Genomic DNA, 15,252 nt, shown 5'->3' with positions numbered 1-15,252 from the left:
GACTGCAGCTCTGACCCAGATGAGCAGCTCCAGTCTAGCCACAGTCGAGTTTTATCATGGTTGCAGTCACAACTTTCCTTAGAAGTGTGGTGCAACAGAACTGGCCTCAAGACTTGACTTATGTTCAATTCTATGGATTGCAAGCAGGACATGAATTGTGAACTGTTAAGGTGCTTAGCTTGTCCCGGCATTGCCCAAGGACTTCTATCAGGATTTCGATGAAGATTCTTTGCATTAAGTTGTGTATATTACAGTATTTCTTACAGTGACTATGTTCTCCCATTCTTTTGATTCTCAGAAACTCATGCATCATCCCGATGGGACACCACATATTTTTGGAGATGAAACTTTACTTGGTCACTTTGCATATAGCATAGGGGGAACAGTACAATGAGAATTAAGACTCTTGATCGTCTCTTGTGACAAGGAACTTTTCTTCAGGAGATTGTTAGTCTCTCTCTCTCTCTCTCTCTCTCTCTCTCTCTCTCTCTCTCTCTCTCTCTCTCTCTCTACCTCAACTGTACCTTTCCTTGTTTTCCCAACAGCCAGGGAGGTTTTCCTTACAGTAACGGGTACACATGTTCTGTGTTGCAACAGTTGGGAACCAACTGCCAAAACATAAAAGACAAAAATGAGTTTTTATCTACCTATCAACTACTCAGTGTCTCAGTTACACAGTGAATGATTACCTTTATACTTTTCATTATCTAATAAGCCCTATGAGTTACTGGTACATATGCTCTGTTTTATTACCATAAGGAAAACAACTGATCAAATAACATAAAATAAAGAAATAATTTCTAACTATATTTTGGGAGCTGTCAAAACAATGGATGATAACTGCTTACATTGGCCAAAACCTAGAGCATAAACCAGGCAGTAGTCTCATACCCAATTAAAGTCAATGAAGCAGCACTTTTTGGAGAAACCACCAGTGCATGATGTGACACAGAAAATATGAAAGCGGTAGGTGGGAGATAGGATGGTTGGTTGGTTAGTTAATTTGAAGGATGAGACCAAGTAGTGAGGTCATCCATCCCATGATCTAGGGTGGCAAACATCAAGGAAAACACAACAAAAACAGCACAGTCCAGTCAAGCAGAAGGGATAACAAGCAAGTGAAGAGGGAAAAGGGATGTCAGGGCAGGAGGAAGAGGACAAAACAAGAGCAGGGTGGATGGGAACAGGGAGAGCAGGTGTTCCCCAGAAATGAGAGGTGGAGCACCAGCACCGCCTCCGACCCGTCCTGACACCCACGCCATACCATTATCATGACACAGGAAAAGACGAAACAAAATAGCACAACAGATCAGAAAAAAGGTAGGGAAAAGGAGGGGAGAACCTGGCCCGTGTGGAGGCAATGTCAAGGCCTCCATAACCAACACCTCACTGACTGAGGGTCTCAAATGGCAGAGGAAAAGTTCAAGGACTTCTACCTGAGAGTACAAATCACTTTTGCTAAGAAAACTGAGGACATATGTAACTATGCCAGGGCCATCCCCCAAAACCCGAGACAAGGAAATGGCAGGGCATATTTAGGGTGAAAATGGAGGAAGTCCAGCAAAATGTGAATCACCGTGACCAGAGTCCCACAACTACAAAGGGGGGTGGCTCATTATGAAGTAAAATCCATTGGTCAACATAGTATGACAGAGGCAGAGGATGGTAGATTCCCACCAGGAGAGGCAGAGGGAAAAACACCACATTGTGGGAGTCTCCTTGATGGCATGAAGTTCATTAGATGGGGCAGCCTCCCAGGAGTCGACTTATTACTGAGCAAAAAGGGATTTGATGTAAAACCGTAAATCCACCCCCAAAGAGGTGACAGAACAGGAGGTAGGTGGTTGCCCCCCTACTCCTCCCTCCGAAACTCAGATGATCAGAAAGTTCATTACACGGGATACCTACATAGCCAGGATCCCAAAGGAAATCATTCGAATAAGCGGCATCACTGAGATCAGTGAGAAGGTAGTGGATGACAGAGACCAAGGGGTGGCAGGAAAATTGAGTGATAGCCTGAAGACCATTCACCGAGTCCATTCATAACAAAACTCGGATGAGAAAAAAACGAGGGTCCCAATAGGTGGCCATCAGTTGCACAGTAAAAACCCCACATGTGGCAGGCAGAAGACGGTGTTCCATGGCAACAGAAGACGTATGGATATCCCACATGATCAGTGGATTTAGAGCCATCAGTGTAAAAAACAATGGCATCCTGAAACTTGAGTAAGAGCATTCAGAACAAACAATTGAACACTATTGGAGCAATTAAGGCTTTTCAGCCCCAGAAGAGATCCATACAAATCCGTGGACAAGGAACTAACCACTGAGGTTTGGGAGAGAACATTGGAAAGAGGACACGGAGAGCAGATGGAAGTCACGGTGGAAATAAGCAAGGCGGAGCCATACCGATAAAACCACCAGAGGGCGGGCAGCAGATAGGCGACAGCCTGAAGCGACAAAAAGAATAGAATAGGAAGGGTGAGCAGGGGAAGGACGGACAGTGATGGCAAAGGAAACCAGGAGCTGGAACCACTGAACTGAAAGGGGAGGGATCCTGGTGCCAACTAGAGGGATCCTGGTGCCAACTAGAAGGCTATCAACAAGGGCAGTACGAAAGGCACCAGCAGCCACATGGATACCAAAATGGTTAACCGGGTACAAGAGGAGCAGCATGGAAGGGACAGCTGACCCACAAACTCGACAACCATAGTCCAGACGGGGTAGAACTAATGCTCAGTAAATGCAGAGAATGGTCGAATGATCTGCATCCCAAGAGGTGTATCCAAGGAAGCAAAGAACACTGAGTTTACAAAGAAGCCAACCTTCAGATGGTGGATATGGAGAAACCAAGTAAGCTTGAAGACCCAAGAAAAAGAACTGGGAGGCCATGGTTAGCTGTTGGGCATAAAGGTAGAGCTCCAGATCAGGATGGACCACAGTACAGCGACAGAAATGCACCACCCTTGACTTAAGGGGAGAAAATTGAAAACCGTGTCAGTGTCGTGCTGGATGGGACCCTGGAACTGGTGCTCCACAGAGGCCTCTGAGTGGGAGCTAGTCCAAAGACAGAAAAAAATCCACATACTGAGCAGGGGTGACCAATGATCCAGCAGAGGCCACAAGGCCATTAATGTCAATTAGAAAAAGGACACTTAATACAGAGCCCTGTGGAACGCCATTCTCCTGGTCCACAGAGAACTGAAAACAGTGCCAACTCGAACTCTGAATGAGCGGCAGGACAAGAAACTGGTGAATAAAAATGAGGTGGGAACCCCACTCCACTCATGGAGCATGATGAGGATGTGATGGTGCCAAGCTGTGTCATTAGCCTTACGAAGATCTCAGAAACCTACAACAATATGGCGGCACTGAGAAAAGGCCTGAAGAACTGTGGTTTCCAACTGAAGCAGATGATTGATTGGAGAGCATCCCCCCCGAACGCCACACTGGTAAGGAGAGGAAAAGACCCAAAGATCCAAGGATGCATCTGAGCTGATGAGCCGGCATCAGTTCTAGTAACTTGCAGATGTCATCCATCAGATTGATGGACCAGTAGCTATCAAGGGGCAATAGATCCTCGCCAGGATTAAGAACAGGAACCACAATACAGTCTCTCTATTGAGAGGGGTAAATGTCTTGAAGCCAAATGTGGTTAAACACCCAGAGAAGATACTGTAGTTGTGGGGGATTGAGGTAAAATGGAAATGCCGTGTGGCTAGGGCCTTCTGTCGGGTAAACCAGTCACCTAGAGCAAGTCTTTCAAGTCAACGCCACTTCAGTGACTTGCGTGTCAATGGGGATGAAATGATAAGGACAACACAACACCCAGTCCCTGAGCGGAGAAAATGTCCGACCCAGCTGGGAATCAAACCCGGGCCATTAAGTATGACATTCTGTCGTGCTGACCACTCAGCTACCAGGGGTGGATGAGGGGAGGGGATTGAGCTGTTGAAGCAATTGGTTAAGAATGGATTCAGGGTTAGGTGCTGAATCCTGAGAGGAAGATAGGGCCAGAAGCAGCTCTCATTTGGTAAAAGGTAAATTGCAGGATTCTGCCTGACAAGGAGTAAAACATAAGCAGGAAGCTTCAGGCCACTGTTTCCCATGGAGGAATGCAGCTGGATAGAAAGCTGTCACCGAAGCCACTGCCGAATGGGTTACAGGGTGTTTCGCGAGAACTGACGGATCTGTATAAAGGCCACTTGGAAGGGCAAGGCCCAGAATGGAAGACTGCCACTGACAACCTTGGAGGGTGTGGAATGTAGCCCACACCCATGACAAAGGGATAGAAGAACCTAATAGGAGACAATGTGTTCCCAACACACCTCATCTACTCTGTTTGATTTAGTAACATGCTTTGGCACAAAGGGCCTGTCAAGCAGGGAACACGCAATGCCAGCAGCATGGATTATCTTACTGGACAGATCACGGAAGATATCATCAATACAACCTGATAAAGAAGGTACATAGAGGCCAATCAGCATGATGGAAAGCCCAGTTGGGAAACCTGCTCATCGGGAGGCAGGAAGGGAACAAGAGGATCCATCAGTAAGTGGTCACTATCACAGAGGGCATCATTTGGTGACCAGTGTAAGGCAGGAAGAAGGGAAGGGGAAGAGAGCCGACGATCAATGGCAGAGCAAGTGCAATATGCAACACTAAAACGAGCAGGGGAACCATCACCAAGAAGACACAGGCCATGATCCACAAGAAATTAGTCAATGAGGAGCCGTAACTAGATGAAGAAGCGCTGCCCCACGAAGGGTGACAGGCATTAAAATCCCAAAGGAGGAAGAAGGGAGGGGTCAGTTGCTGAAGGACAGCAGTTAGGGCATCAGATGTAGGTGGCCTGTCAGGAGAGAGATAATGGTAGTATCCATTACACTGAATAATCACAGAGCAGATATCCAAATAGAAGGCGAACAGGCTGGAGCCAATCATGCAACCTGTTCACCATCCGTCACCAACAACAATGGGGTGACATCAATAAATAAGATGTTACACACAGGTTGTGAAGGAGGGGATGGCACCTCTGGGGGCACTAGAGAGCCTTGCCCTGGGACTTATTTTTCGTCTTCTTCTCTTTCATAGGTTGAAGAGGGCAGAACACAGAAGGAGAGCAGGCTTCTGCAAGATCTGAAAGTGAAAGAGAGTGCGCAACCTTGGGGTGCACAGACTGTGTGTCCCATAGTTGCTATCTGGATGGTTGTCCTAACGACGTCGAACAAAATGCATGCCCCATCGTTCCAGATAATCCCAGAGTTCCTCTCAAATTCAAAGATGAGGTCCCGATGAAAAATCACTCCCTGGACTATATTCAGAGACTGGTGAGGTGTAATAGGCACCGGGATGTTGCCAAGACAATCACAAGCATGAAGAACTGCAGACTGGGCAGCAGAAGCAGCTTTGATCAACAGGGAACCTGACCACATCTTACTGAGAGACTCCACATTGCCAAACTTGTCTTCAATGTTTTCCACAAAGAATAGTGGCTTTGTGGCTGTGAATGTGTTTCCATCCATCCTAGTACAGATCAGGTAATAGGGAAAGCTGGCAAGCCTGGCCCTCCTCCTAGGGTGTAGCCATGGAAGGGAAGGCTGCAGGGTCATAAGAAGCAGCACTGAATGGTCCTTTACTACTCTTTACTACTCAACGAGACAGCCGAAGGAAAACAGCCGGTTTTTGGAGCTTGATACGCTTCATGCACAAAGAATCTGTCCTGATGCCACCCACTCCGATAAGGGTCTCTTCCCATGGGTGCCACCCAGCCATGGCACGGGCATTCTGACACCGCGACCATTGCTGGGAGTTCCAATGCCCTGGAATGATGACAAGCAACCACTCTTAGGCATACATGGGGAGGCAACAGCTCTAGTATCAGAAGTGTGATCCCTGTTTTATCAGGGGGCTTTACACATGATGGTGACCTGGCAGAGGGAGTGGGGGGGGGGGGGGGGGGCTACAGCAGGAAAGGAAGGGAGTCAGGAATCCATGCCATAAATGGCACAGGGGGAATTCTTCTCCACATGGCTCACACTAAAGACAGAAGGTCAAGCTCTGGAGGGGAGCGGAGGGGAGGGGAGGGGAGGGTATTGGGGGATATACTTACCAAATGCAAATGCCTGTTTCAGTGCATCATTACGGACCATGCCCAACATTGGTAACATTGTACCCAATGTTGCTTTTATAAACGGAACAATTCCAAACACATTTGCAGATGCCAAGTTACCCATGGTGTGTAAAATACAATAATGAGGAAGAACACCGGGCTGAAATTGTTTTAGAATTCCTTCCATGACCTAAAAGAGAAAAAAAAAAAAAAAACATGACTGGATTCAGCACAAAAAGACTGCGTGACTTAAAAAAAAAGGTAAGAAAATTCTACAGTACATAGCTTAGAACACATAACTAAAACTTAGAATCCATTTTGGTAAAGTAGTACATTTGCTTACACGTGGAGAATGTACAAACAAACATCCTATCAAAGAAATGGCACAGTGCAGTGTACTTCAAGGAATGAAGCACTTTCCTAATCTTCAGAAAACAACTATGAAACATATGGTCCACATATTAAAAATACCCTAGCTCTACAATTTGGTTCAATTTTTATTGACCCCGGAAACCCTGTTGCGTGTTGGTTGCTTGGTTGATTGATTGGAAGTTAACATACTAAACTGGTAAGTCATCAGTCATGCATTCCAGACAGTCCATCTGGAGTTAGTGAGACCCACCAAAAATTTAATCAAATTATGAAAGTAGTTACGAATGGTACAACTGAGGCCTTCAAATGTAGTATTGATCTCAATTTTGAGAAATAATTTAAGGAGAAGTAAAAGTATATTGTTCAGACTGGCATCTATGTCAAAGCACATGAGGGATCTCCCAGCACTCCACCACGGCAAGAGAAACACCTCCTGCATCAGACAGCCCCCTCCCTCTTTTCACCAACCCAATTAAAGCTGCAGACACTTACAGAAGTAAGAATCTGTTCTAGCCAAGGGAATTTTCAATAGCAAAATGGAGAAGGCTAAAAACATAAAAGGACATCAGCGGACCAACAATAACAGAGCAAAGGGACAAAAATTATCATATCAGCAGGTGAATGGGACCAGGCAATTGCTCCCTGGAGCTCTACGTACGATGGGGGTTAAGCTCTGTTACAGTCAAAGTAATAAAGAGGTGAACAGCAACCACTATTCATTGGAGTGCTACCACCAAAACAGAAAGTAGGGTGGTGAAGAAAAAGGGGCTAACTGATCTACAAACAATGAAAACAGAGGAAGAGAGGGATGACCGAGGCAGCAGGTGAAGGTGGCACGGTCATAAGTCCACCCAGAACAATCACACGGTGGGAGACGTACCAACCACAACTGACCTGCCCCCATTCGAAAGTAGTTTAAAACATTGTATCTGACAGTAAAAACCACTTCCATAGAGAAAACAGAGAACCTGTTCAACTGACCGTGGTTTGTCTGCCAATATTAGAGGCAAAGAATCCAGAAGACCATGTACAGTATAGAGAGACAGGAGGAGTGGGCATTTCTCAAGAACATGAGTTACTGCCTGTAAGACTCGGAACCACAATGTGAGGGTGGTTCATTGCATAAAATAAATCCGCAGGATAATGTGGTATGGCCAATGTGGAGGTGCCACAGAACAGTGCAACAGAAAGAAGAGCGCTATGCAGCAATAATTTCTTTGATAGAGCAGAGTTTATTAGAGGGGACAATAGCCCATCATAAGCTGTTCCATCTCCAAGTGAGGAGTGGTCTTATTTGCATCCATATATTTGAACCTAAGTTTGTCGAAGCAAATATTGGGTGAGTAAAGCTTCTCTGGCCACACGGATGATCATTTCATTCTTCGGGATGCCCACATGACTTTGGACCCACTGAACAGGCAGTATGATTAAGGTAAGAGAGCTCAAGAACAATAGACATCACACGGCAACAAGAGAAACGTCAATGGATAGTTCGTCGAGTCCCTCACAATTAAAATTGGATTGAGGGAGGCTCGTTTTTTTAAATGTAAGTCTCTATTAATGGCTATCAGTTCTGCTGCAGAAACACTACATGTTCCCAGCAACAAATGTTGTACCTGATTGGTGAAAGATGTATTCCGTCCTATTTTTGATTCTAGAGCCATTGGCATAAATGGTGGCAGCACCCTAATACTCATGGAGAACAGAAAGAAACAGACACTGAAAGATCTCAGGACAACAAACTTTTATCCTTGAAATAGATCTGTCCAAATTCATAGTCTGGCTACTAACCAACAGGGCTGTGTGGGTAAAACATGAGGAGCATATTCTCAGGAGATTAGGTGAGTCCCAGCAGAAGGATCTGAGGTGCATTCCAAATGGTAACCACACACTAGAATGAGTGTCAGAAGGTCAGTGCCCCGTTTGCTCCAACACAACTTTGGCGTGAAATTACAAATGTTCCAGAAATTTTTGAACAGACCTTGTACAAATGTTACAAATGATGATCTCTAGGCTAGTTTGCACTCCCAAGGTTTCTGCTTCCAATGTTATTCAGAGGGGAAGCCACTTACTCATAACTTCTGGGCAAACCAATGCACAGATCCCTCTAATTGCCTTCAGGGGCCAATGTCATTGCTACAGAATCCACAGTAACCACTAAGTGTTGGTGAATGGTTATCAGTGAACCAAGTTTCTTGGAGGGTGATACAGACTGCAGAATAAGAGTAAATTAGTTGCTGCAGTTCCAGCAGATGACAGTAGTATCCCTGATAACACATTGAGGGTGTCCTATTTAAGGCATGAAGCAGCCAGGGGAAACACCCACATACCAGGACCACTGTGTCACTTGTGCGGGTGGGACAATATCAATGAATATTGGTGTCGGGCCTCCGATCTGTGGTTTTCTGGGGGCATGTCACTGGTAGATTGTGGAGAACCAAGCTACTTCTTCAGCCAAGTGTGGAAAGTGGTCCACGACAGTGATATCATGGGAACCATATGAGAGAAGAGCTGCTTTGGAAAAAATTGAGGTAGGGGCTACAGCACCAGTGACTTTTGCATAATTGGTCATCATGTCAACAGGATGCAGGTATTCATATTTTTTCTTGCCTCAATATATGACAGGTGGTCAAGTGATTTATATTCTTTTACGCATGCACACACACACGCCCCCACCCCCCACCCCCCGCCCCACACACACACACACACACACACACACACACACACACACACACACTCTCTCTCTCTCTCTCTCTCTCTCTCTCTCTCTCTCTCTCTCTCTCTCACTCACTCTAGCTATCTATCTCTATCTTTTTAAAGAGTGGTCAAACAAGTCAAAGTAGAGGATAGTGCTCAGTACAGTCAACACACAAAGACAGTTGTTCACAAGGATGCCCTTTGTGGAGCAATCAACCACAGATACTGCATTTTGGGTCCGCCATACAGCAGGGATGACGTACAACCAAGTGTCCACATCCATACACTTATCCTTGTGACATTTTTGTGTCAGACCAAATGTACACCTTGCAGTTCCAGATTAGCTTGTAGCTCCTTATCTGTCTTGAGTGTAAGGTCTCTGTGAAAGTTAACTCCATGTACCATATTCAAGGTTTTATGTGGGGCCACATTCACTCGTTTGTCACCCAACTGTTTATGTGCATAAGATTGTGCAGCAGAGGAGGCCTTAATAAATAGTGATCCATTGCACATTTTTCCCAATGAGTAAACTTTCCCAAATTTGTTTTTGTGTGCTCCAAAAAATGGTTCAAGTGGCTCTGAGCACTATGGGACTCAACTTCTGAGGTCATCAGTCCCCTAGACCTTAGAACTACTGAACCTAAACAACCTAAGGACATCACACACATCCATGCCCGAGGCAGGATTCAAACCTGCGACCGTAGCAGTCGCGCGGTTCCAGACTGGATGTGTGTTCCACAACAATAATGGTTTTGGTGCTGTAAAAGTATTTCTATCTGTTCTAATACATACCAAATAGGGAGGAAATTGTTTTGCTCCCAGTTGTTTGGCCTGTCCCTCTTCTCATGGGATAGCCAGGTAATTACAGTAGGAGGACTGTACATGTCCTCACTGAAATACCTATATCTGTCTGCTGAGACAGCCAGATCAGAATGGCCATTGTGTTGGTTCAATCTGATACATTGCATGTGTGAAAATGGCTGATCTGATCCCATCTACTCTGATCAAGAGCTCTCCCTCTGAATGCCACCCAGCATAGCAAAAGTCATCTGGCACAGTGGACATTGCTCCGAATCCTGATGTCCCAGGAAGATGGGCATCTCTTCTTTGGCATCCATGGGTAGCTAGCAGCTCAGGCATCAGAACTCTGATCCCTGTGTTGCCAGAGAGCTCTATCGAAAGGGTACATAATGAACCCACCCTGTCCGACTGGCTAATGCACTGGGTGTTTAGTGCATATTTGAGTCCATGAAATTATTGTGCACAGAGAGCAATCAGCACCTCTGGCAGTAGGCACTAATTAAGGAATTCTTTCCCAGTCAGCCCACACTACAGAAAAATTTTGAAAATTGATATCAACACCAGAAGGGAACCTACATTACTTCAGCCAAAAAGTAATGAAAAGAAAATAAATGAGGACTTGACAAAAGAAAGCATAACTTAGGTAAATAGTTGGGTCAACATCAAAGCCTGCTAACAAAAGAAAGAAGGAAACATAAGGACAGTCAGGGATGGGAGATGGCAGCACAAGAAAGGAAGTAGGTGCTGCAGTAACTTTAAACCCTGTGCTCGCCATGCACATACTTTTGAAAGAGATGTACCACCCAGGACGGGTGCAACTGGATCACTCTTTCCACCAGGGTCAACACTCTCTGCCATTGTACTCCGAAAAGAGAAATATCCTCCCCACCCCTCCTGACAGAGGTACTCCATCACCTACCCAACCTATGCAAAATCTTTGTCCATTCCCATTCCACCACTGCTCCCAACCCCCTCCCAACCCCTTGTCCCACAGCTCAGGACTCTGCAATAGACCTAGATGCAAGACCTGTCCCATATTTCCTCCCACAACCTCCTTCTACAGTCCTGTCACAGGTGTCTCCTATCCCATCAAAGGCAGGGCCACATGTAAAAGAAGTCATCTGTTCTACCAACTTATATGCAACTACTTTGTCACATTCCGTATGGGCATGACCAATAAAAAGCTGTCTGTCCACATGACAAATCTGTGGCCAAGAGACAGCTGGACCATTCAGCTGCTGAGCATATCACACAGCACGAAGGCTGCTTCACAGCCTGTGTCATCTGGATTCTTCCCACCAGACCAGCTTTTTTTAATTTTGTACGTGGGAACAGCTTCTGCAGCATATACTTCCTTACCACAACCCTCCTGTCCTCAGCTTTCTCTAGTCCCCATCCTCCACCTGTCTATCTCCTTCCCTGCTTCCACTGCAACCCCACACACTGTTATTCTGCTGTGGACTTAGGCATGTGTTTTGTTTTGTGTATTTCTGACAAAGGACTCAGTCCAATAGCTAAGAATATGCACTCTATTCTCTGTGTGCCTGTCTGCCACTCAAATCTCCTCTCACTGGTGAGCAGCACTCGATCTTTTACCTCGATCTTTACACATCAGATTCAGACTGGACAAAGAAATTGCAGCAGATACTCTTTTCCTTTGCCTTTTATTTTTTGTTTATTCCTAAGTAGAAACCATTCACGTATGGATGGTGATGACAATGCTTGTACCTACCTGATTACAATGGATTTTTCCTAAGGCAACAAGTACGCCTGACACAGGCATCTGAGATTCTGGTATATAATCAGAATTCCTTGTCATTTCTTCCATTGCAAACTCAATCAAATTGGAAACAGTAACTTCATTTATATTTGATAGATGTTCTTGGCATATATTTTCTATTGTTTTCAGCAAGAGACTTAAATGTTGTAATGGTAACTGTGGACAAAGAAAAACAGGTGATAAATTATGTAAAATGAACAACAAGGATATTGGTCATGGTGTGGTATTACAGTTTATGAAGGAAAAGTACTCCACATAATCCATATACACTTATATTTACACAGTCACAGTTCAGTTGACAAGGACAGAACGGGACACAACAGGTAGATGGCCGTCGCCTCACAGTACAAACCATCCCAGCCTTTGCCTGAAGTATTTAGGGGAAACACTTAAAATCTAAATACAACGACAACATGGAGATTGGAGCAACTATGTTTTTGGATACATAACCGGTCTGTTTAAAACACCACAACTGCATTCAGTTTATCCCTAAACAACAATACAATTTTCCAAATAAATCACTTAATAATGTAAAAAGTTGGTGCAACACTATTCATTACTTTCTTACCACCAGTCACTGCACGCACTACATCCTCATTATCTCATAATTTAATACTCCAAACACTATTAACTGGCATTAGAACCATGATGACAGTGTTACATTTCCATTCTGTGCAACACAACTTGCCAGTTCCTTGCCTGAAAAATAAAGTCAGCACCCCACACAATCAGTGACATCAAGCACTGAAAGAGGATAAGATGTTAGTGTTACCTGTTGTAGGACTTTGGTGTAAGTTTTTCCAGGATGATGGGGAAAGCATTATCACACAAAAATTAAATGATATAGGTGTTTTAGTATTATTTACTTGTGTTACACTTTTACCAACCTTTCTGTATTTTATCTATCACTCTGAGCACTATGGGACTTAACATCTGAAGTCATCAGTCCCCTAGAACTTAGAACTACTTAAACCTAACTAACCTAAGGACATCACACACATCCATGCCCAAGGCAGGATTCGAACCTGCTACCGTAGAGGTCGCGCGGTTCCAGACTGAAGCGTCTAGAACCGCTCGGCCACTCCAGCCGGCTATTTTATCTACGTAACATTTCACTATCTTGTATCTACATCTCTGTATATACACGGCAAGACACTGTAAGATGAGTGGTGGAGGGTACAATGTACCGCTACAAGTCATATCCTTTCTTATTCTACTCACAGGTGAGGGTTACCTGGCTGTCTAGATGTCACCAAATGAGCCCTACTTTTTCTTAACTTCATGGATCTTACACAAAATGTACGTTGGCAGCAGCGGAATTTTTCTGCAGTCGGCTTGGAACCAAGTTGTCTAAATTTCCTCAATAGTAACAATATTTTGAAAAGAATAGTTGCTACTCACCATATAGCACTGACCCTGAGTTGCACATGTTGTTGTTGTTGTTGTGGTCTTCAGTCCTGAGACTGGTTTGATGCAGCTCTCCATGCTACTCTATCCTGTGCAAGCTGCTTCATCTCCCAGTACCTACTGCAACCTACATCCTTCTGAATCTGCTTGGTGTATTCATCTCTTGGTCTCCCTCTACGATTTTTACCCTCCACGCTGCCCTCCAATACTAAATTGGTGATCCCTTGATGCCTCAGAACATGTCCTACCAACCGATCCCTTCTTCTGGTCAAGTTGTGCCACAAACTTCTCTTCTCCCCAATCCTATTCAATACTTCCTCATTAGTTATGTGATCTACCCATCTAATCTTCAGCATTCTTCTGTAGCACCACATTTCGAAAGCTTTTATTCTCTTCTTGTCCAAACTATTTATCGTCCATGTTTCCCTTCCATACATGGCTACACTCCATACAAATGCTCTCATAAACGACATCCTGACTGTTAAATCTATACTCAATGTTAACATATTTCTCTTCTTCAGAAACGCTTTCCTTGCCATTGCCAGTCTACATTTTATATCCTCTCTACTTCGACTATCATCAGTTATTTTGCTCCCCAAATAGCAAAACTCCTTTACTACTTTAAGTGTCTCATTCCCTAATCTAATTCCCTCAGTATCACCGGAGTTAACTCTCTCCATTATCCTCGTTTTGCTTTTGTTGATGTTCATCTTATATCCTCCTTTCAAGAGACTGTCCATTCCGTTCAGCTGCTCTTCCAAGTCCTTTGCTGTCTCTGACAGAATTACAATGTCATCGGCGAACCTTAAAGTTTTTATTTCTTCTCCATGGATTTTAATACCTACTCCGAACTTTTGTTTTGTTTCCTTTACTGCTTGCTCAATATACAGATTGAATAGCATCGGGGAGAGGCTACAACCCTGTCTCACTCCCTTCCCAACCACTGCTTCCCTTTCATGTCCTTCGACTCTTATAACTGCCATCTGGTTTCTGTAAAAATGGTAAATAACCTTTCGCTCCCTGTATTTTACCCCTGCCACCGTTAGAATTTGAAAGAGAGTATTCCAGTCAACATTGTCAAAAGCTTTCTCTAAGTCTACAAATGCTAGAAACACAGGTTTGTCTTTTCTTAATCTAGCTTCCAAGATAAGTCGTAGGGTTAGTATTGCTCACGTGTTCCAATATTTCTACGGAATCCAAACTGATCTTCCCCAAGGTCAGCTTCTACCAGTTTTTCCATTCGTCTGTAAAGAATTCGCTTTAGTATTTTGCAGCCGTGACTTATTAAACTGATAGTTCGGTAATTTTCACATCTGTCAACACCTGCTTTCTTTGGGATTGGATTTATTATATTCTTCTGTAAGTCTGAGTGTATTTCACCTGCCTCATACATTTTGCTCACGAGATGGTAGAGTTTTGTCAGGACTGGCTCTCACAAGGCTGTCAGTAGTTCTAATGGAATGTTGTCTACTCCCGGGGCCTTGTTTTGACATAGGTCTTTCAAACTCTTCACGCAGTATCATATCTCCCATTACATCTTTATCCATATCCTCTTCCATTTCCATAACATTTTCCTCAAGTACATTGCCCTTGTGTAGACCCTCTATATACTCCTTCCACCTTTCTGCTTTCCCTTCTTTGCTTAGAACTGGGTTTCTGAGCTCTTGATATTCATAGAAGTGGTTCTTTTTTCTCCAAAGGTCTCTTTATTTTTCCTGTACGCAGTATCTATCTTGACCCTAGTGAGATAAGCCTCTATATCCTTACATTTGTCCTCCAGCCATGTCTGCTTAGCCATTTTGCACTTCCTGTCGATCTCATTTTTGAGACACTTGTATTCCTTTTTGCCTGCTTCATTTACTGCATTTTCATATTTTCTCCTTTCATCAATTAAATTCAATATTTCTTCTGTCACCCAAGGATTTCTACTAGCCCTCATCTTTTTACCTACTTGATCCTCTGCTGCCTTCACTACTTCATCCCTCAAAGCTACCCATTCTTCTTCTACTGTATTTCTTTCCCCCATTCTTGTCAAATGTTCCCTTACGCTCTCCCTGAAACTCTGCACAACCTCTGGTTTAGT

At 44.2% G+C, this 15,252-nt stretch overlaps 1 protein-coding gene across 3 annotated transcripts in view; it reads right to left on the bottom strand.

Moving 5' to 3' along the window:
- LOC126457353 (maestro heat-like repeat-containing protein family member 1) overlaps positions 1-15,252 on the bottom strand; it is a 247,734-nt gene that overhangs the window by 217,591 nt on the left and 14,891 nt on the right. For all 3 annotated transcript variants that reach the window (XM_050093582.1, XM_050093583.1, XM_050093584.1), the window contains exons 4-5: positions 11,715-11,918; positions 6,113-6,302 (exon numbers count right to left, since the gene is read on the bottom strand). In XM_050093582.1, the coding sequence (XP_049949539.1) occupies positions 6,113-6,302; positions 11,715-11,918 (394 nt within the window). The remainder of the gene's footprint in view (positions 1-6,112; positions 6,303-11,714; positions 11,919-15,252) is intronic.

Source organism: Schistocerca serialis, chromosome 2, assembly GCF_023864345.2.
Source record: "Schistocerca serialis cubense isolate TAMUIC-IGC-003099 chromosome 2, iqSchSeri2.2, whole genome shotgun sequence".
In the NCBI taxonomy this organism is placed as follows: Eukaryota; Metazoa; Arthropoda; class Insecta; order Orthoptera; family Acrididae; genus Schistocerca; species Schistocerca serialis.
This window is presented reverse-complemented; position numbering and strand designations above follow the sequence as displayed.